The 20,628-nt window shown below is 38.5% G+C and overlaps 2 protein-coding genes across 4 annotated transcripts in view; both read left to right on the plus strand.

Annotated features, from left to right (window-relative positions):
* Positions 1-9,671, plus strand: part of txk (TXK tyrosine kinase) — a 14,480-nt gene extending 4,809 nt beyond the window's left edge. The window contains exons 2-16 of one of the 2 annotated variants that reach the window (XM_005752633.1): positions 3,494-3,542; positions 4,017-4,098; positions 4,177-4,314; positions 4,394-4,458; positions 4,820-4,879; positions 4,993-5,047; positions 5,772-5,851; positions 5,983-6,107; positions 6,198-6,272; positions 7,538-7,709; positions 7,799-8,015; positions 8,687-8,751; positions 8,879-8,997; positions 9,259-9,416; positions 9,554-9,671. In XM_005752633.1, coding sequence (XP_005752690.1) covers positions 3,494-3,542; positions 4,017-4,098; positions 4,177-4,314; positions 4,394-4,458; positions 4,820-4,879; positions 4,993-5,047; positions 5,772-5,851; positions 5,983-6,107; positions 6,198-6,272; positions 7,538-7,709; positions 7,799-8,015; positions 8,687-8,751; positions 8,879-8,997; positions 9,259-9,416; positions 9,554-9,625 — 1,532 coding nt within the window. In that variant the 3' untranslated portion in view covers positions 9,626-9,671. The remainder of the gene's footprint in view (positions 1-3,493; positions 3,543-4,016; positions 4,099-4,176; positions 4,315-4,393; positions 4,459-4,819; positions 4,880-4,992; positions 5,048-5,771; positions 5,852-5,982; positions 6,108-6,197; positions 6,273-7,537; positions 7,710-7,798; positions 8,016-8,686; positions 8,752-8,878; positions 8,998-9,258; positions 9,417-9,553) is intronic. The other variant, XM_013915813.1, reaches the window with a different exon arrangement.
* An 881-nt stretch (positions 9,672-10,552) lies between these two features.
* Positions 10,553-17,276, plus strand: LOC102197176 (cyclin-dependent kinase-like 2). 2 transcript variants are annotated; one of them, XM_005752634.1, is made up of 11 exons: positions 10,553-10,674; positions 11,898-12,071; positions 12,622-12,816; positions 13,027-13,211; positions 13,301-13,413; positions 13,491-13,630; positions 13,966-14,054; positions 14,208-15,935; positions 16,103-16,196; positions 16,268-16,373; positions 16,944-17,276. In XM_005752634.1, exons 2-11 carry the CDS (start codon positions 11,904-11,906, stop codon positions 17,045-17,047), a joined length of 2,922 nt encoding a protein of 973 aa, XP_005752691.1. In that variant the 5' UTR covers positions 10,553-10,674; positions 11,898-11,903; the 3' UTR covers positions 17,048-17,276. The 2 variants fall into 2 exon arrangements, with proteins under 2 accessions (XP_005752691.1, XP_005752692.1); XM_005752635.1 differs by lacking the exons at positions 16,103-16,196; positions 16,268-16,373; positions 16,944-17,276 and having other exon boundaries at positions 14,208-15,472; positions 15,585-15,638.
* Positions 17,277-20,628: the final 3,352 nt, after the last annotated feature.

Consider the following 20,628-nt stretch of genomic DNA (forward strand, 5'->3'; position numbering starts at 1 on the left):
TTGTTATTAGGGTGTTGGTTCACCAAAAACCACCAGAAGAGTTCATAATTCCCATGGCTTAACTTCTACTACAGGGAGGGCACATGCAAAGCATGATGGGACATGCCATAGATGCATTTGGCAGTTACAGTTAAAATCATGTGACACTTTGAGCATTTTGCCTTTGAGTGTTTTTTTTGTTCTCTCAAACACATAAAGTTGCACAGGAAGGAATGCAGCCATCACACACAGACACACCTGTCTGCTGGCCCACATAAACACACACACACATGCAGGCATGCGCACACAGGCTCACAGGAAACTCCACTTCCTGACAAAGACCTCCTACACAAAACCACAGAGAGAAAATTAACATGTATTTGAACTTAATATCAAGAGATGACCAAAGCTACAGAGGAAGCTGCGTCTGGAGGCAAAAGTCTAATCTGTTCCGTTTGAACTAAAAATTCTAATTATTTAATTAACCTTTAGTTTTATTTGATTTTAGTACAGAGAGAGAGAGAGAGAGAGAGAGAGATGGGAACGTCGACCCTCTATGGTTAACTCTAAAGACTATGTGAAATACCCTATGAAAGTCTAGTAGAAGATGTGAATGCCTCATTATGGACACTCTCTACTGTGACCGTCACTGCTTGGCTATACAACAAACAGTCACAAGGAGCAGTACCCACCTTAAAGGACGCTAGAAGCAAAAATATCAAGCCAGTTTTTGTACCTGCAGAAGTCTGATGACGAAAGGGGCGCCTAAGAAGTACAGCAACCTGCCCGTGCCTGAGGCTTTGGAAACCTCCAAGCAAAGAATTCACCTAATTGTAAAGGTAGAGGCAGGCCAATAAATCAGCAGTTCTCCACTGAACCATCCAGGTGTACTCTCAGTGGCAGGGGAAGAATATGAGAACAACCTTCCTGAACAGGATCTAGTAACCATCACCGGGGCAGGCACCCAGGAAAGAGAGTTGGACAGCACCAGGCCCTGACATGATTCAGACCCACTGGCTGAAGAAACAGACTGCACATCAGGAGCATCTGGCAGCACGAATGAACCAGCGGTCGAGAGATGAAACACTCACCTGGAATGGAAAACCAAAGGTCCGAAAGTCCTGATCCTGAAGGAGCCCCATCGAAGTTTCTTATTGTATTAGTATATTTATAAAAATTGACCATTGTGGTTGCTTTGAACTCTGGATTTGCAATACTGGATTCCACTAGAGCAGGAGTGTCCAACTCCAGGCATCAAGTGTCAGTGTCCTGCAGGCTTTAGATATCACCCTGGGTAAACACACCTGAATCAAGTGATTAGGTCTCTGGAGAACCTTAAGACACGTTGAAGAGGTAATCTAACCATTTAAATCAGCTGTGTTGGATCAAGCACACATCTAAAACTTGCAGGACACCGGCCGTTGAGGCATGGAGTTTGACACCACTGCACTACAGTAACTTTGCATCATTAAAAATTCTAAATTATCCTTATTTATCTTAAACTGGGCCTTGGTGATTCCTCTCAGGTCATCCTGTGTGTGAAACAAGCTTTTTAGCTCCTTCCCCTTCAATAAAGCTTTATTCTGATTGGTTGCCTCTTGCAACCACCACAGCCATATTAGGGATATTTACTCTGTGTGACATCATACAGAGCGCAGAGTGGACCGCCAGAAACTGAGTAGCAGTATATATTTGTAACAGTATATTTAGTATATGACCACAAATTAAAAATAAATAAAATAAAGAAGCATTTCAGTGTTGTACTTAATTCAGGTTGAGGTGGAAGGACAGTCATCCATTCATCAATCAATGTTTCTGATTCTTTTAAACTGCAGAGAGTAATAGAAACCATTGAGACCATACATTGATGCATCAACTTGTGTTATAATCTGACCTCTATGTGCACAGCATTCGGCCCTTTAATGTGTTCCCCTCATGTGCGCTTGTTCACTTATTGCAAATTTTGGTGAAAGATGACTCATCTGACCACACTGTTCTTTTTCCACTAACTCTGGCTCTGTGGTTTTTAGCAACACTGAGCTCGCACTAATGCACTCTTCTTTGTAAAGAGAGCCCTGCCATAACATCTTCTCTCTCTCTCTCTTCTTTGATTGTCTGACCGTGCGAACTGACAGTGTGATCACATCCTGCACTTACTCTTACAATCACCTTCATGCAACGTATTGCACTGAGAGCATCACGGCCATCAAATGAAAGCCACTGGCCACAATTTCCGTCGCTGCTTTTACGGATGTCTGCATGCAGACGACACGCTAAGATGAGCAGTGTTTTTGACTAAAGCTTCTGCTAACAATAAAACTTTTTCAAAGTCATTCAACTCTCAAGTTTAAGCAACAAAAATAAAGTTGATGTAATTATCATGTCTACACCATATCTGTGACAGACAGTCTGAAGTGCTCCAATATCACTTAGACAGATAAGTATGTCATAGACCTCTCCTCATCAACACAGAGATCAGTGTATTTTATGTAACTGGGCCTCAAACGTCATCCAAACACCCCTAAAAGCCTGTCAGCGTTGGCGACTCAGTCTTTAAACCGCATGAAATATGAGATATCTCTAAATCTCGTTGTGCGTGTCTTAGTCGTGAGTGAACAGAAATGGAAAATTACATTGAAAGTCAATCAGCAAATGTGAATGTAAACCTGTGTTGTCATTTTATTTTTAAGTGGACTCAGGCAATAGCTCTCTAGACTTTCTGAAGGTCTCTCAGAGATTTTCTTTGGCTGCTTTTCCCATTCTTTTTCCACCCTACTATTTTTAGAGGAATATGGTTTTGTTTTGACTTAGGATTCCTAAGTCAAGTCAACTGTTGTTGTCTCATACATAAAAGTGAATCCAACTTGACTCTGGATGTGAGAGGTAAAAGTACTCTAGTAGTCAAAGCAGGGAAGAATAAATGTGTTGTAGCAGATAAGAGTGATATAATTATGGAAATTATTCTGATCTTAAGAGGCTAATCAAAGGCCTAGTCAGTGAACCTAGCTTAATGTAGCCCAAGACCATAGATTTTTATTTTGAGGAATAACTAATCGGTCAAGCTAAGTTGGAGAGATAGAGTTGAGATGATTTGAGGCATAGTGGATATATTAGAGAAAGGATGGTGAAGATGGAGCTAGTAGGTAGGAGGAAAAGAGGAAGACCACAGAGGAGCTACAAGGATATACAGTGACGAATAAGGACATGCAGAGGGTTGTGTGACATTGGACGATGCTGGGGATTTGCATTCCCTAAAGAGAGCAGTCAAAAGAAGAAGATGAACTAATCCGTTAGATTCATTAGTTTAGAAAGCTTCGTGGCAGATCAAAGCTACTGGAACTGTTTGGTAGCAGGTGGCCATATTAACCTGCAGTGGTGAAAAAATGTTATGTCTTTGATTAATCTAGATTAAAAGAGGAAGAGGTATATTTGAACATAAAAGTGTGCCAGGAATAGAGCCCTGGGAAACTTTTCTCACTAATTCAACTCTTTTCTCATTTGTTCCTTTCTTCAGATCACTCTATCCGGTCGATCATCTGCTGCTGCTGTGCTGTTCAGACCAGGTGGGCATTTAAAGAGTCCAAAACAAACATAAAAAAAACCAAGGAGCTCGTTCATTTTATAGATACTGATCAAAACATTAAGTTATAACTGATTTTAAAAAATGATGGGAAGAACAGGAGGTGGGAGTGCAGCTGGCACCAAAAACAGAATAACAAGGCAGGGGAAGTAGAATTAAACCCAAGCACATGAGACTCAAGACTTTCAAAATAAAACGGTGCTAACACAGACTGACACACAGACCAAGGCATGTGAAATAAAGGCTGCCTCAAACCTGAATTTTTAAAATGGTCACCAGGAGGCGACTCTGCTGGTTTTATTGCAGGGTCCTTGCCTTAAAATATAAAGCACCACATGGCAACTATTGTTTTGATTTGGTGCTATATAAATGAAACCGAAGTGAACTGAATCAGTTTGGGTAAAAACAAAAAAACATATGTGGCATATAGACTCACTGATTGATTGGTTGATTCCAGGGAGTTCAGCACTCGTGTGGAGCTGGAGAGCAGAACCTCCCTTTGTTTCCCAAACCGGCGGTATTCAGGACAACCCACCCGGGTAGGTCAAATGGGTTTGCTTCTGTGTGTTTCAATGTTTCATTCATTTCTATGAATTAATCTTTACTTTTTGTCTCAGTTACAGGTCGAGAGGTCAAGGAGAAAGCTCCCCCTCCCCCCTCCCGAGGGTGAGGACGGTGAAGGTGAGGGCCTCTTGAGTGTCGTGGCCATGTACGACTTCACCGCCAAGGAAGACACTGACCTCACACTCAAACAGGTATACACACACATGCAAACAAATAGAAACACAAAAATAAACTGCAGAGATTTGTTAATCTTTTGTGTTGTGACCACAGGGGGAGGAGTACATCATACTGCACAAGCAAGACCAGCTGTGGTGGCGGGCGCAGGACAAGCATGGGTACTTTCAATTTAAATTTCAGTGTTTGTGTTTGTTACAGCAAGAGTATTTTGAGCAATATTACTGCTCATATAAGATATCATAGAGCAATTGGTGGGATTGTGCTTGATCAGTAAAACAAAGAAATATTGCTTTGTTATAGGAATGTGAAGTTTTCTGGACACAAAACTATGTTTGTTTATTTTTAATAACATATAGTATAGATAAAAATATTTCATAGTGTATGAAATACACCCTACAAATTTTCATTTTGAAATGTAAATAAATTTTTCAATCTAGAACTATTTTTTTTATTTAATTCTTAAACATCTTAAAGATTCTAGATTATCAGTGTTTTTTCTTCCTACTCTGTTTCTATCAGAAATAAAGGCTTCATCCCCAGTAACTATGTGACAGAGAAAAACAAAATCGAGGCAAACCCGTAAGTTTTACCATATTTTTGACTTTTGCCTTCTTTTTTTCTTTTTTCTTTTGTTTTTAGTCATTTTAGAATCACAAAAACAATCCTTTAAATTCTCGTTGTCCATCCTGTAGGTGGTATTGCAAGAACATCACTAGGACAGAAGCAGAGCAGCTGCTAAGACAAGAGGTATTTATGCACCTATTTAAATGTTCTCTAAGCCGAGCAAAAACAATGGTTTAGCAGTAAAGCGTTCATGTATGCTGACATGGCCCGAATCAATGAATATGAGGTACATCAACCATGCACTGAAGTTTTTACTCCTCTCTAGTCAGTGTTTTTGAGCAGTGTTTAAAAATACTACTACTTAGATAATTGTTGTTTCATGGAAAAAATGTTTTTGTTTGTTTGTTTTGTTTTTAGCTTATCAAATGTGAAAAGCTATATCTGACTGATTATTTTAGACCAGACTCAAAGTGGATGCTTTTATGCACACACTCAGTATTATATTAGCGAAGTTTTGAAATGTAATCTTTAGAGTGTTGGAGATAACCATGACCATATTTGGTCAAGAGGGCGGAGCATCAGATTATCAGCTAATGATGGCAAGTTTGGTTAGTAAACTGTCTTCAAAGATACGTACATGTGATAACCTGTGCAAGACAAGTACCAGCCTGATAAAACAAAACTAAAACTTTGCTCTTTACTACTGTAGCAAAAATATCCTGAGCTGTCTGTACCGCAGTAATTACTGGATAATTCAATGTTAAATAGTTTAACATTACAAATGTTGTTTTTTCACAGCACAAAAAGTGAACTAAAAGAAGAATCCAAATTGAGACACATTATGTTATTTTAAAAAATGATTAACGATTACTCAAATAAATAATGTTTATTTCTTGTTTTCTTCCAGGACAAAGAGGGGGGATTTGTGGTCCGGGAGTCTAGTCGAAAGGGAGTCTACACCGTCTCTGTTTACACCAAAACAATAAGGTGATTCATGTAACCTGAAGGGTTAAATCTTAGCCTGTCTGACAAAGACAAAAAATACACTGAATTAAAATCACAAACAAAGCACATCTTAACCTACAAACTGATCAAGTCTTCTGTTTCTTTGTCTTTAGTTCCAGCGGAGATGTCAGGCATTACCAGATTAAAATAACTGACAATGAGCAATACTACTTAGCTGAAAAACACATTTTCAGCTCCATACCTGAGGTCATACACTACCATGAACACAATGCAGCAGGTAATTGAGCACATGGTATTTGTAAAAACAACACTGTCAGTTTTCCATTCAATACTGCAGTTGATATGTTTGTTTGCGTGTTTTGTGCAGGTCTAGTGGCCAGGTTGCGATATCCAGTCGGACCAATGGGAAGGTGTGTCCCTGCCACGGCAGGATTCAGCTCAGGTATGTGTATATAACACTTACAGATCCTCTCTAGTATTAGTCAAAAATACCTGCTAAATTTAGAGATGGAGAAACACGTCAGCTATAGTTCTTACTGAGCCATTGAAACGGTTTTCTGTTATACTCATTTCCTAACTCACACATTTTTTATTCTGGGACTGGGCTAGAGTAGCTTTGCATGATTTGCAGTTAAGATACTTATATTTATATCTATGTTTCTATCTATATTGGCTCTTTAGTCATGTAGAAGATCAAATGTCTAAAGATACTGAAGCGCACACAGAATTTCAACAATTTTGGGGGCTTTAACACATTTTGCCCTTGTAACCTTTAGTGCTTGGCCTGTAGCCTTCATCGCCCTGATGAAAGCTAAGGTTAAAGTGGAATGATCAGTCAATGAATAAAGTTGTTCTTCTTACTAAAAGAATATGATGAACTTTGACAGCTTGCTGAAACTGGATCTTCAACCTCTGTAAAGTAATATATTTCCACATAACAGTGGAAATATATAAACAGCTGTAATTAGCAGCTTAAACGCAAACTTCTTTCTATCAAATTGCTTCACTGTTTGCAGTCAAGTTTTAAAATGTGGACAGAATTAGGTCATTCAGAAACTGGTTGTATAAATGTATGCAAATGCATCCTTAACAAGGACAGGAATGAGAAGCAGGCAGATATGACCAGAGCTACATCTAATATATAGCAAAGTAAATGAGTGAACACAAAAATGAAAATATCTTTCATTTTGAAAATAGCTGAAAGTATCTTTCATTTTTGTAGCCTGATTTGAAAAAAGATACAGATTAGAATGTAATGTCTGTTTGTAGATGATGTGTTATTTTATATCAGAATTTGTTCCTCTTTCATTTCCCACACATGCGACTAATAAAGGTTATCTCATCTTAACATTTCCTGTGGCATATTGCAATTATATTATTATCATAGACTAAATGTGGGTGTGTTCTTTATTTTTGAATTATTTTTGAATAAGTGTAATCATTATAAGGAATAGGAAAGTGAATCCAAAGTTAGAAAAATTAAAAAGCATCTAAGTATTTAACTAAATAATATAACTAAAGGGTTTTTTTTGCTTTTTGTTTTAAAGAATTAGCAGTTTTCATGAAAAGCACATGAAATTCCCAACTTGTATTTATTCTGTTTCTTATATACTGGTTGGTTTTTAGGTCTCATAGAGCAAGAGGTTTTGAGATGACCTCACTCTTGTCTTTACTCACTTTATCTTGTTCTTGTGTTTTTTCTTCTAGAAAAGTGGGAGATCAATCCCAGTGAGCTGACCTTCATGAAGGAGCTGGGTAGTGGTCAGTTTGGCGTGGTGAGGTTTGGCAAGTGGAGGGGACAGCAAAGAGTGGCCATCAAGGCCATCAGGGAGGGAGCCATGTATGAAGAGGACTTTATCGAGGAGGCCAAAGTCATGATGTAAGGATGTCGGGATGATCCGGATGTGGGAAAAGGAAGAGCAATTAAAGAGCTCCTTAAAAACATTTTGTGACTGATCTCTCTTTTAGGAGGTTGTGCCACCCGAAGCTTGTACAGCTGTATGGCGTTTGTTTGCAGCAGCGCCCCCTGCTGATCGTAGCTGAGTTCATGGAGAATGGCTGCCTGCTGAACTTCCTGCGGCAAAGGAGCAGAACTCTACCGGAGTCGTGGCTTTTGTCTATGTGCCAGGATGTGTGTGAAGGGATGGATTACCTGGAGGGACATAGTTTCATCCACAGAGACCTGGTGAGCCAACACAGTAATTCTATATAACATGAGTAACAGTCTATGAAATCATGGTATATTTTTTGTAAGATTTGAACCTGTACAGAGTTTGTACAGACTCCTGTATAATGCATCTTTGACATCTTCAGATTCAAGGTCTTTATTGTCAATATAACAATATACACAGTATTCAGTGTACCAAAATATCCCAAGATCCCATGGTGCATTTATAAGAGTATAATATTTAAGAATATAAATATATATATATATCTTCAAGAGAGATTAACTAGAAATTATAAATAAATAATAACTAAATTTAGGTAAAATAAAATATAAAATACTAAAATATGTGATTTGGTCGGCTAACCGAATTTCCCAGAGGAACCCACCCGAGGGATTAATAAAGTTCTATCTTATCTTATCTTAAAACAGAAGAAGGACAAGATTCAAAAAATTAATTTCAAAACTTGTGCTGCTCAACCCAAAGATTAAAATAACTAAAATGCTCAAACATACAGTGGCTTGCAAAAGTATTCGGCCCCCTTGAACTTTTCCACATTTTGTCACATTACAGCCACAAACATGAATCAATTTTATTGGAATTCCACTTGAAAGACCAACACAAAGTGGTGCACACGTGAGATCTGTTCTAGCTGAATATTTGGTTTATAATGTTTCTTTTCCATATCCAGGCAGCCAGGAATTGTCTGGTTAGTGAGCACAATGTGGTGAAAGTCAGCGACTTTGGAATGACCAGGTATGTTCTTTTTTTATTTTAACCACATTTGTTATGCAGACTACCTATAGAATCTAAAGCATGGTGAATAACTACTCCTGCCACCTGTTCTCTGGTTATATTTAAATTCTTCAACTATGTTTGCCAGATACGTTCTAGACAATCAGTACACCAGTTCAATTGGTGCCAAGTTCCCAGTGAAGTGGTCTCCTCCTGAAGTTCTCCACTACAGTAAATACAGCAGCAAGTCTGACATCTGGTCCTATGGTGAGGAAACACAGGCCAAATACACCAAGTGTATAGCTCCTGAGTAGTTGTAGCTTAAAATAGATTGCAGCTTCTCTTTTTCTTCCCAATCTCTCTCTCTCTACGTGTGTGTGTGTGTGTGTGTGTGTGTGTGTGTGTGTGTGTGTGTGTGTGTGTGTGTGTGTGTGTGTGTGTGTGTGTGTGTGTGTGTGTGTGTGTGTGTGTGTGTGTGTGTGTGTAATATGTGTCTAGTATTACATATATGTGGCTATTTTTCTCCAGGTGTGGTAATGTGGGAAATATTCTCTGAGGGTCGGACTCCATTTGAAAACCGATCAAATGTGGACGTAGTTACTGACATCACCAGGGGGATCCGGCTGTACCGACCACAACGTGCTTCACAACCACTGTACGCCATCATGTACCGCTGCTGGCATGAGGTATTAAACATTTTGTATTTTAATATTTTGACTGTACCATGTTTCTGCACCTTCTATAAAGAAATGCATGACATCTTTCTCCTCTTCTTCTTTTCATCTACTATTACGTCTCCTTTTCTTCTTCGGTGGTGGTGCAGAAGCCTGATGGTCGGCCATCTTTCTCTGAACTGCTGGAGGAAATCAGAAAACTGGCAGAAAATCAAGACTAGCACACACATATTACTATATCGCTGGACTCCAAACTGTTTGTTTATTGTTGTCATGAATGTAAATATATTTTATTCTGTCTTTGTAAATAAATATTTTTATAAGGCCTTGCTTAAATGCTCTTGTTATATATTTTACTTAATGCACATCAGCTGTGGATACATACGAACAATGAAGTAATCAATGCTGTTCCTTGTTTGCTTTGAATTTGAAGGAACTTACTGTGCACATGAAACACACATGAAAGTGATAGTAGCACAAATATATCAGTAGTATGAGTATGCAGTTGTGTATATAAGGATTGAGTGACCAAATGAATAAGAGAATGCATCATTCATTGAAAATTTGAAACGGAACAACAACAACAAATTGGTGTCATAAAAATGTTAGCACATGTTTACATGTTTTCTATCTCCCTAGACCAGTGGACTAATCTTCACAAAGCATGGCATAATTATTTCAGAGGACACTGTGTCAACTTCCACAGGCCTATGGCTTTTATAAATATTTTATACAAATCCCACAATCATGTTTATATTTGTAGATTTGACAGTTCGTTCATCATCATAGACGAGTGGACTAATCTTCTTGAAACTCTGTATAAGCATTACATAAATGTATCAAGAGCTTAATCACTAATATCTCTAAATACACTACAGGTTAGAAATCATAGAAAAAAGACAGAACTTGCCCAAGAATTCATGTGTTTTTAAGGTTTCTACAGTTTACAAGGACTTTAGTGACGCTTATCATAACATGAAGCAATACATACCCCAAATAAAGTTGAATGGTGAATTCGGCTTATTTAAATCCCTAAAATGTGAAATAAATACATGCTTAAAGAGACATTAAGCTAATTTACATGGTGGTGGGGAAACTTCAGCACTGACAAGCGACAGGTGGCGTTACCATGGTGACAAACACACGGACACGGAGTCAAGTTGTCTTCTCTTGTGACCGCAACACGTTACGCACATCAGAGAAACGGTGTTTACTGTGAGTGCAGGAGCTCAGTGCGCATATTAAAGCGATCAAAGGAGATCCGTATAAGGTCAGCTTGTGGTTTGAGTGTGTCTAATATAACTGCCGCTGTTTGTTGTCTGTGTCATGCGCTCGTCGTACTTCTGTTTTTTTTTTTTTAAATGTGTCTATTTAATCACGATTTATTCACGATGTTCAGTGATAATGAGGGATTTTTATGCATCCAGAATATTAATAATCTAACGGCGCAATTAAGTCAGCAAAACCCATTCCATATGTTACATTAAATTTATATTATTTTACAGGTTTAATATGATATCTAAACTTGTATGAACAAAATGATAAAAAAAAAAATATACATCAAATAAAACATGTTAATAACTGGTGAGACATTTAGCCCTAGTGAAAATATATTACGTTAATACATGAGTGATAATAATAATAAATCATGTAGTTGTGCATGAAAGTACAAGAGTGGACTTTTTCCGGCGTGAGGTACTCTCACTTGGATAGGTTATATAGATAATTTGTTTAATTGAAAGAACTTAAAAATTATGAAGTCGTCCATTAAGTTCAAAAGTGTGCAGGTTTAATGAAGACATTCACGACTCTGACTGCGATAATATTTTACTACTGTCTGTAGGCTACTCTGTCATTGTTTGACAGGTACTTTTTTATATAACAAAACGGCAGCTGATTTTTTTTTCATGTTAAAGTAATTTAATTATTTTGTTCTGAGTAATATTTTAGGACAAATTTTATATTTTCTTTTTTTGTTTCTTTCATATTTTAATGGCCTTGCTGTAGTTTGATATGGCTTTGTTTTCTACAGGCATTGCTTGTTTGGGTAGTAATTGTAAGCAAATGGGGGCGATCGTGGCTCAAGAGTTGGTAGTTTGCCTTGTACTCGGAAGGTTGCCGGTTCGAGCCTCGCCTCCGACAGTCTCGGTCGTTGTGTCCTTAAGCAAGACACTTCACCCGTTACCTACTGGTGGTGGTCAGAGGGCCCGGTGGCGCCAGTGTCCGGCAGGCTCGCCTCTGTCAGTGCGCCCCAGGGTGGCTGTGGCTGCAACATAGCATGCCATCACCAGTGTGTGAATGACTGAATGTAGTGTAAAGTGCTTTGGGGTCCTTATGGACTAAGTAAAGCGCTATACAAATGCAGGCCATTTAAATATGAATTTGAAAACATTAATGGTGTTTTAAAATACATTTTCAATTATAGCTACTGATGAACACCAAACAGGAATCGGTTTTAAAATCCAACTTGTTCCTCTTTCCCTCTGGAACAAGAATTCGATGGAACGTTATGAATCTCTGGGTCCAGTCGGAGAGGGCAGTTACGGCACCGTGCTTAAGTGCCGTCATCGTGATACTGGTCGCATTGTCGCCATCAAGAAATTCATGGACTCTGATGATGACAAGACTGTGAAGAAGATCGCCCACAGGGAGATCAAGCTACTCAGGGTACCTGTCAATTAGTCCATCAGCCTACCACTCATTCAGTCATTAAGTAAAACCTGAATGTAGACATTTACAATAACAAGAGACAAACAACCCTAAAATAACTGTGTCAGTTTCTTACCTTAAGTTTAAAAGTCACTATGAGATGATGTGTGAGAGGAACCCAACAGGTTATTGTAATCTAAAGGGAAAATTTGAATCTATCCACTAAATATTAGTGTTGACTTGACCATGAATAGTTTAATAACTTTACAGTAATCTGACATTGGACTTACAGGTTATATAAATTAGTATACAACACCTATGGTGGATAAGAGGGTTGTTGTATACTTTAAGCAAGTCACAGTGAAAGGAAATGAATCAGTCCTTATTTCTAAAAGTTTTTTTGTCAACAAGTGTATCTCAAAACATTTGAATATCATGAAAAAGTCAAGGTCCTTGATTTGCTGGGCCTGTGCAGCTTCGGTGACCCAAAAGCACTCATACCATCAATGATAGACTCAGTACTGTATGCATTCACAGAGTAACCACCCTTATCTTTATAAACTTCAAGCAACTGAGACACGAAAACCTGGTGAACCTCCTTGAAGTGTGGAAGCGCCGCCGCCGCTGGTATCTGGTATTTGAGTTTGTGGAACGGACACTTCTGGATGATCTGGAGCAAAACCCAAGCGGACTGGAGATAAACACATGCCGACAGTACCTGTACCAGATCCTAAGGGCTGCTGCCTTCTGCCATCAGCAAAATGTGAGGACATATATGATTAATTATTCATAAGTTAGCTGTATAGTAAGAGAACACTCACACTAACTTCTGATGCCAAGCCAGCCATTTTGTTCTATAAGCAGTCCTGAAACATGAGAGAAACCAATCACAAAAAAGCTTGAAGGGTTACTCCTAGCAGGCTTTCAATGAGCAATATACCACATGATGCTGGTTCGTTCTTTTCATTTCCAGATCATCCACCGTGACATCAAACCAGAGAACATCCTCATCTCTCAGGACAGTGTGGTTAAGATGTGTGATTTTGGCTTTGCCCGCACTGTTGCATCGATCACTGAGGGCAGCGTCCTCACTGACTATGTGGCCACTCGATGGTACAGAGCCCCCGAACTGCTGGTGGGAGACATTAAGTATGGCAAGTAAGTATCTGTGTACTAACCTTGTTGAAATGACCTGTGCTATAGGGTTGATTAGAAATTTTAACATATTTGTGTGTTTGTGTGTGTAGACCTGTAGATGTGTGGGCTTTGGGGTGTGTATTATTAGAGATGTTAACAGGTCAGCCTCTGTTTCCTGGAGACTCGGACCTTGATCAAATATATCAGATCATCCGGTGCTTTGGTAAGCTCTTCACACAGCGTTAGCACATTGTCTTTCCTCTTCCCCATGCTAACTGCACTCTCTTTTCTCTGCTATAGGTAACCTTAAAACTCATCACCAGGAGCTGTTCTACAGAAATCCTGTATTTTCTGGAGTTACACTGCCCGAAAGTTCTGACAGACTCACTCTCCAGCAGCGTTTCCCTACAATCACACCTATTAGCCTGGATCTGGCCCAGGTACAGTTTATTTTAATCTCAGTATATAAAAAATACTTTCTTTTTAAAAAAATTTGTTCATGTGGTCTTTTCAGTAGCTGTAGCATATTGTGGATGTATCAGTTAATGGAACGTGACAACTAAAAGGCTGTGTGTGGGTTTACAGGAAAAGAAAAATATTTAGATTTAGAAAAACTTGGAGACATGTGAATGCCAGCATCTGTGGCCTTCACATGCATCTTTATCTCTTGCTTGATAACTGTTGGACTTCTGAAAGTATTTATGTATTTTTGTGTCAGTTTCAGGGTTGAACATATCAGTAATATGTTTGGTTTCTTTTTTTCTCTTCTTCTCAGAAGTGTCTACACGTAGATCCAGAAAGACGGGCTCAGTGTTCAGAGCTGTTAGAGCATCCACTCTTTACACAAGACTCCTTCCACATCAGGTACCACTTTGTTTTAGATACTCTTGATGCTGGTACACCTTGAAATACATGTGAGCAAGAACAGCACTGATAGCGTGATTTGAAAATTAACATTTGGGCTGGTGAGTAGCCACTAAATTAGAATTACTATCCTGCCTTTCTCTGTGCATTTAGATTTTTGGACGAGCTAAATTCAAAGATCCAAAAAGACCACAGAGAAAACTCTACATTTCCCAAAATAACCAAAAACCCAAGAAAGGATGAAAGGGATGAGAAAAACTGTAATGGCAAGGACAAGAAACAACCTGAGGACATGGATGACAAAGTCAACAAGGAAAAGATGGAGAAAGTAAAGGGGAAACAACCTTTGAAGTTGTCTAAAACCCCTCGTCAGTCAGAACCTTTAATCTCCACTAAACAATCCAAAGGAGGCAGCAAGGTTATCCACAATGCAGCTCAATCTCCCATGGCTTTGAAAAGTAAAGCAGGCAAAGCTGCTGGTGCAGATTTGAAGAAAGAATCAGAGATTCCAAAGATAACCAGAACCCTTACTTTTGACTCATCAGAGACCACCAAGACTGTAGCAAACCTGGATGTCACAAACAGCACAGTAGCAAAACCAAAACATGAGCAAGTGCTATCCTCAGGTATAAGGGAAGACCCTATGAGAATTATAAAAGACATGCACAGCTCTGACAATACAGTGTCAGGTAGGACCGAGAAAAATACCCCAGAGAGCTCAACACTGTATCAGTTTGAATCAAGCCAGGATTTTGAACAAAAAATGCATAAAACAATCAAAAAAGGTTCCCAGTTGTTGAAACAATCAACTACTGACCATTTAAATTTCTGCTCGTCTCCAAAACCTTCTGTGGAATCAGCCACTCATTGGTCCAAAACAGACTTGCCAATAAAATCCCCTAAACTGGGAATCAATCATCCCATTGAGGTCCATACCACACTGTCTATCACCAAACAGTTTGAGACCAATAGTCATACTGACCAAACAGCTGATTCAGAAGAAAGAAAGACATCCAGAAGTACTGAAGTACTATCATTAAACCTCAAGCCATCTGTGTCTACCTCAAAAATGAACAACTCATCTTTGCACACATCATCTTCAAAGCTGCTTCCACAGCACATTAACTGTAGAGAAGATAAAGAAACCAAGCTGGGCACGCACGTATCACATTCTTCTGGTGGAGACTACAAGGTACATCCTGAATCTTCTGAACCTTGCTGCCTACATCAGCAGAGCACCAAACCTAAGACCTCCACAGAAGTCACAACACTTTCAAATGAAACCACAATAATAGGGGCTGGTCTTAGGACAACACTGAATGTCTTGAATAAAGAGAACCAAGAAGATTTAGCTCTCACTGTGCCCATTAGTGCAACAGCCAACTCATCAGTGACTCAAACCTCAAATGTGTCTTCAGGTAATGACAAACAGAACAACAGCAGTGACTTTGAATCTGACATAAAAGGCTGGAAAGTTCCTCACTCCAAATATTTGGTTGGAGAATCTAAAACAAAGTCTGGATCTTTCAGAGACCACATGAGATCCACAAGAAAGATGAATGACAACCCAGAAAGAAAAGACAAAGCCAGTATATCCAGTGTCCCAGATGTGACTTCAGTCACAGCTACAGAAACTCTACACCACAAAGCTTTGACCAGAAGCTCTGTCCTTCACAACGAGGGTAATGCAGACTTTACTGAACTTGATCTGAGTGTCTCTTGTTCTTCTCCACCCCCTCGTCCACCATCCTCCACTCCTGCCCTCATCCCTTCATCCTCCACAACTCTTGTCAACTCCTTAGTCATCAAAACCCATGGCCCAGCCATCAGTGACCATTATATCCTAGGGGCAAGTTCCCATCCAAGAACCCCCACCCTGAGGTATCACAACCAAATACTACTGTGTTTTGTAAAATACTGATATGGTTATGTGTCAGTGTCTTCGTTATTAGACTGAGCTTCCCATAAATTGGTCAGGCCTGTCAGGTGTTTTGAGTCCTGCTTATCTTGCCTGGTTTAGTACAAGGTTTTTGTCTTTGTTTTTACAGGACTTTAGATAAGTTAAGACATCACGGTGGCATTTATACCCAAAAAACCCAACAGTTTCCATCAAGTCATGTTAAAGAATTACTCACCTTCCAGGTAACAGCTTTCTTTACAGCATAATCAGAAGATTAAAAAAACATTTGAAAATAACCTCTTTGTCCTTTCAGGAGCCAGAGAGGAGTCTAATCTGTGAACACTCCTTTGTATCTGACCGCCTCCAGAATAGCAGCGATGTTTCCAAAAATAATTCACACATACATTTCCCAGATTTAGGTATGTAGAGAAGGTATTCACACATGGTAACAGTTTTTGGCGCGCTAATGGTGACGATGGCAGCTCAATTTGACCCAGTAGTCCAGTTTCCAAGCTATATGTTAAGTGTGAGCAATAGCCCCCTTTTGGACTAACTGGGGTTTAAAAAGTCCAGTTACATTTGAGATTTGACAAGAAAAACACATAAAGAGAGCAGTTTGCTTTGTTTCAACCTGATGTCTTTCCACTTTGTAAGTCTGTGGTACATCTATGGGACATGCTAACTTGCACTCTCCACCTCCTTTGTAAAGTTTCAGTGGACACCAAACAATATGTGTAGGGGTAAAAAGAGCAAGATTTTCAATAATCACTTATTTTTCAACCAGTTCCAGAGATTATCGACCTCAACTGGATACTTAGCTAACAACTTTGGGGATCTCTATGTAGGGATGCCCAGCACTCTCACCTAATCACTTGCGCACTCATCTGCACATTCCATTTTGTTGGTATAAATTTTATGGTGGTATATGTTATTCTGGCCATTATTGTCAAATGAGTCAGAGTCAAATGAGTCATGTCCTGTGTTCTCAGGAAAGCAAAAAGGAGCTGCCACAAACCAGCGAAAAGTCAAACAACCGTCCCATCTACCATCAGAACCACAGCAGCGTGGACACAACAGCACTGAAACACACTAAAACAAACATGAAATTTACTTTTATTTATGGACACAAATGTTTATCCTTTTGTCCATTATAAAGGTTTATTTATCTGGATTTTGCTTCTGTAACCAGATTTAGATTGAATAACCAAAAACTGTTAAAAACACAGGATCAAAACAGTGAACTTTGAACATTTTTTCAAAGAGATAAACAATGTAAATCATTGTAACTTGTTTTTCTGTTTAATTACGATAAACCTTTTAAAGTGGCAAATAAACAGTTTGTAAATACATTTTCAATCACCGCTTAAACGAATTCATTACATTAGTGTTGTTGTTTTATTTTTTATGAGATCAAAGTAAAAGAGCCTTTAAGGATAAAATAAGGGATGGGTTGTGATTTGGTAACTAAACCTAAGCTAAGAACAGTATCATCACTGAAACATCCCCAAAACAATCCTGTTACAACAGCCAGGTACAACAACTACTGTCCTAGCTGCTAGATGTGGTAGAGTTTAAAATACACTAATAAAAGAAAAACACTCACAAATCTGTAACAGAAAATCAGGTTCAAAACATGGTCATGGTATGATTTTAAGATTCATCACTTGAGTCCTCAGAAGAGAATGAACCTGCTTTCCAGGTTGCTGATGACTTGGCACTGCGTGATGCCATCTGTAAACGTCCTATTTGTCCTTGTCTATTGGCCAGTAAGTAGTAAAGGATTCTGAGGGCAGCGTTGGATTGGCTGTTAGGGATTGGTATCACAGCAGCTGGCTGTATCCTGACTGGTACTCCAGCATCTTTGGTCTGTGGTTTCTTAAGTGGCGGCTTGACAGCTGGCTTTTTAGTTGTAGTGGCTACCTGCTGCTGTAATACAAAGATAAGAGATTACATTTAACTGTAACAAAAATGGTTAAACTAGGCTACAGCTAATCTGTCAAGGTGCTACTTCTTAATATATCTAATACATCACCTTCCTGGTGATGGGGGAGGTTGTGGTTATCTCAGTGGGAGTTTCAGGTGTATAATCAAAGAAAATCCTGCAGGTTGCATCCACAGCTGAACCGTCGATCTCTGGAACCGCAAAACCCGTCAGATAGGAGATGGACCGATCTAACAGAGGGGAGGCTTATTTGTCAATTTCTTAACTTTGACGTTAACAGAAACATCTTTTTTGATTTGTTTTTCTATGATAATATAGCACAACTTTGAAAGTATTACATTTTAACTGGAAGTACATTTATTGCACTTTGCATGTTTCCAAGAGTCGCTTCTTAAGTCGTCACAGGTGGAGAAATACTGAATACATGGTAAATGCATTTTTCTTCTTGCTGGGAAAGCACTATTTACACTTTCTTTTGTGAAAAAATTCTTTGTCTGCTTTTATCCAAAACATAGGGTTCAGGATTTGAGTAGCATAATTACTATGAGTTGAAATTCAGAGGGTTAAGTTTTAAATTACAGCTCCACAAACTCATTCAGCCTGCAAATGCAGACATATTTACAATTTAAGGCCAGATTCAGTAGTCAGTGGTGAACCTCTATCTTATCTACACCAAGGTCAACAGCTCTGTTTTGTATCAAGGTGTGTGTGCCGCTATTTGATCTGTCAGTGTGCTGCATATTTCATGATGACAGGACTGAGGTGTGTTTTCTTTTGTCTTTGGTTTGTTGCAAAGCGGCCATGAAGATAGCATACTAAAAATAGATCCATTTACCAAATTTGTATTCACTGTATATGTTGTTTAATCATAAACATTTGCATCCTATGGCTTAAGTTCTTCAGATTAAAATTAGTTTACTTGTACTCACCATTAATTAAGTCCACACTCTGAACTTTGAGGAGGAGCAGGAAAATGAAGGGTGAACTCCAAGACATGACCACCGGTGCAAGGAAGGGAAAAGAAGGTAGACAGAAAGAAGACAGAGAGCAGAGTGACTTAGGAAAGCAAGGTGTTGAATAAAAGAGGCTGAAAGGAGGGAGGAGAAAGAAAGGGAAGACGTGTACAATGTCTAGACTGTAAATATTAGTCAGAGCAGGACTGACAGATTTGTGGTTCTGTTTTGCAACAGAGTAAAAGCCACTAATCCTTGCTGCTTTTTTAATCTTTATTCATTTAAGGTTTATGGAGCAATGTGCTCTCCATTACTGGGAACTTTTTCCAAGATTTTGTCATCTTTTCTAGACTTTTCTAAACTGGTCATATAAAAACTGTTTTCATATTATTTATATATAGTAAAACTCCTCCTCAAATCGCTTTTATAGCCAAACTGTATATAAAAACCTGGATATAAAAGATTTTTAAGTTAAATGTTGCCATAACTTTAGCCTGACTGTTATTGAGGGATTGAAGAACCTGCACATTCACCCAGACTACCTTCATCATTCAGAGATTACAAAATTAAGGCAAAGCTTATTGAAATACTGTAAAGATATTGTGCTAAAATTAGCATGATGATACCTGCTGGCCAGTATTTACTGTATTGCATTTGTTTGAATGCGTTACACCTTATATTTTAGAGCTACATCAGATGATAAGAAACAAGCATTCAATATTCAAAACTAATTCTGCAAGAAGGATTTAGTATATTTCAAAACCAATTTCATATTTTCCCTGATAATTACAAAAAAAAATATTTATTTAGGCGCTTTTTTTCTTTTAAACATTTTGCACATTTTGTTTTTTTTTTTTGTTTGTTTGTTTTGTTTCTTAGACAGAATAAACCTGCGACCTAAGCTACAATTAGGAAACTACCAAGCTCCTAGTGCAAGGAGCTTGGTACTTTCACTCAAACCAGAGATGACTTCCTTTCAATCCTACTGCGCAGAAGTTTGCTGTAGTTCAGTTGTGGGCACACCAGGGGGCAATCAAGAGCTATTTAAATACTAATGGTTTAAGTTTTTTTTTTTCCAATTTATCCTTTATTTATACAAGTAGTCCGACTGAAACTCAATGCCTCATCCACACCTGTTTCTGATAAACATTAAAATTACAACAATAAAAACAATGAAATACCAATAAAATAACAAAAATGCAAATTTTCTGTTTACACAGTCACATCCAAAATAGGAACAAGTTCCCAGGGATGATTTCACAAGGTAATTCGTACATCTTAAGAAATGTCATTACCTATTTAAACTCCACACAAAAAGAGATACATTTTCCTTAAAAACTTTGCTTAATTTTTACAATTGTACCACAAAAGTATCACACAAATTACAACTGTAAAATAAGAAAAGAAAATGGCCTGTGATGTGATGGCCATAGTCAGCAGCAGGGAGAATTTCACGGTTTGATGAAGGAGTTGAAGCTTGGTCGCTTTCATGTATATTTCAGGATAAACTGTTCTTGGCAGAGTTGGGACCACATCTTCAGACTCAGAGAAATAATTTCAGAGAGACAAATGACCGGAGCAACATCTTGCTGTGTGTCTCAGGTAAAATAGCATTATGTTACTATTTGTATATTCAGTGCCTGAGTGCATTTTGAGCTACAGCACACTTGTTTCCAAATGCAGTGGTCTGCTTGGCCAGATCTGGTTATTCAAATGCAAAATATCACAAAAATTAAAGTTAATCCAAAAGAATAAAAATGCTGGACATTCTTCCTTTTT

Source organism: Pundamilia nyererei, unplaced genomic scaffold (assembly GCF_000239375.1).
Source record: "Pundamilia nyererei isolate P.nyererei 1_Seehausen unplaced genomic scaffold, PunNye1.0 scaffold00369, whole genome shotgun sequence".
Lineage (NCBI taxonomy): Eukaryota > Metazoa > Chordata > Actinopteri > Cichliformes > Cichlidae > Pundamilia > Pundamilia nyererei.

Coding starts and splice junctions, on each gene's coding strand:
- LOC102197176 (XM_005752634.1), top strand. CDS start 11,904: ATGGAACGTTATGAATCTCTGGGTCCAGTCGGAGAGGGCAGTTACGGC. Junction 13,631..13,965: donor TTAGCCTGGATCTGGCCCAG/GTACAGTTTATT, acceptor TCTTCTTCTCAG/AAGTGTCTACACGTAGATCC. Junction 14,055..14,207: donor CAAGACTCCTTCCACATCAG/GTACCACTTTGT, acceptor CTGTGCATTTAG/ATTTTTGGACGAGCTAAATT.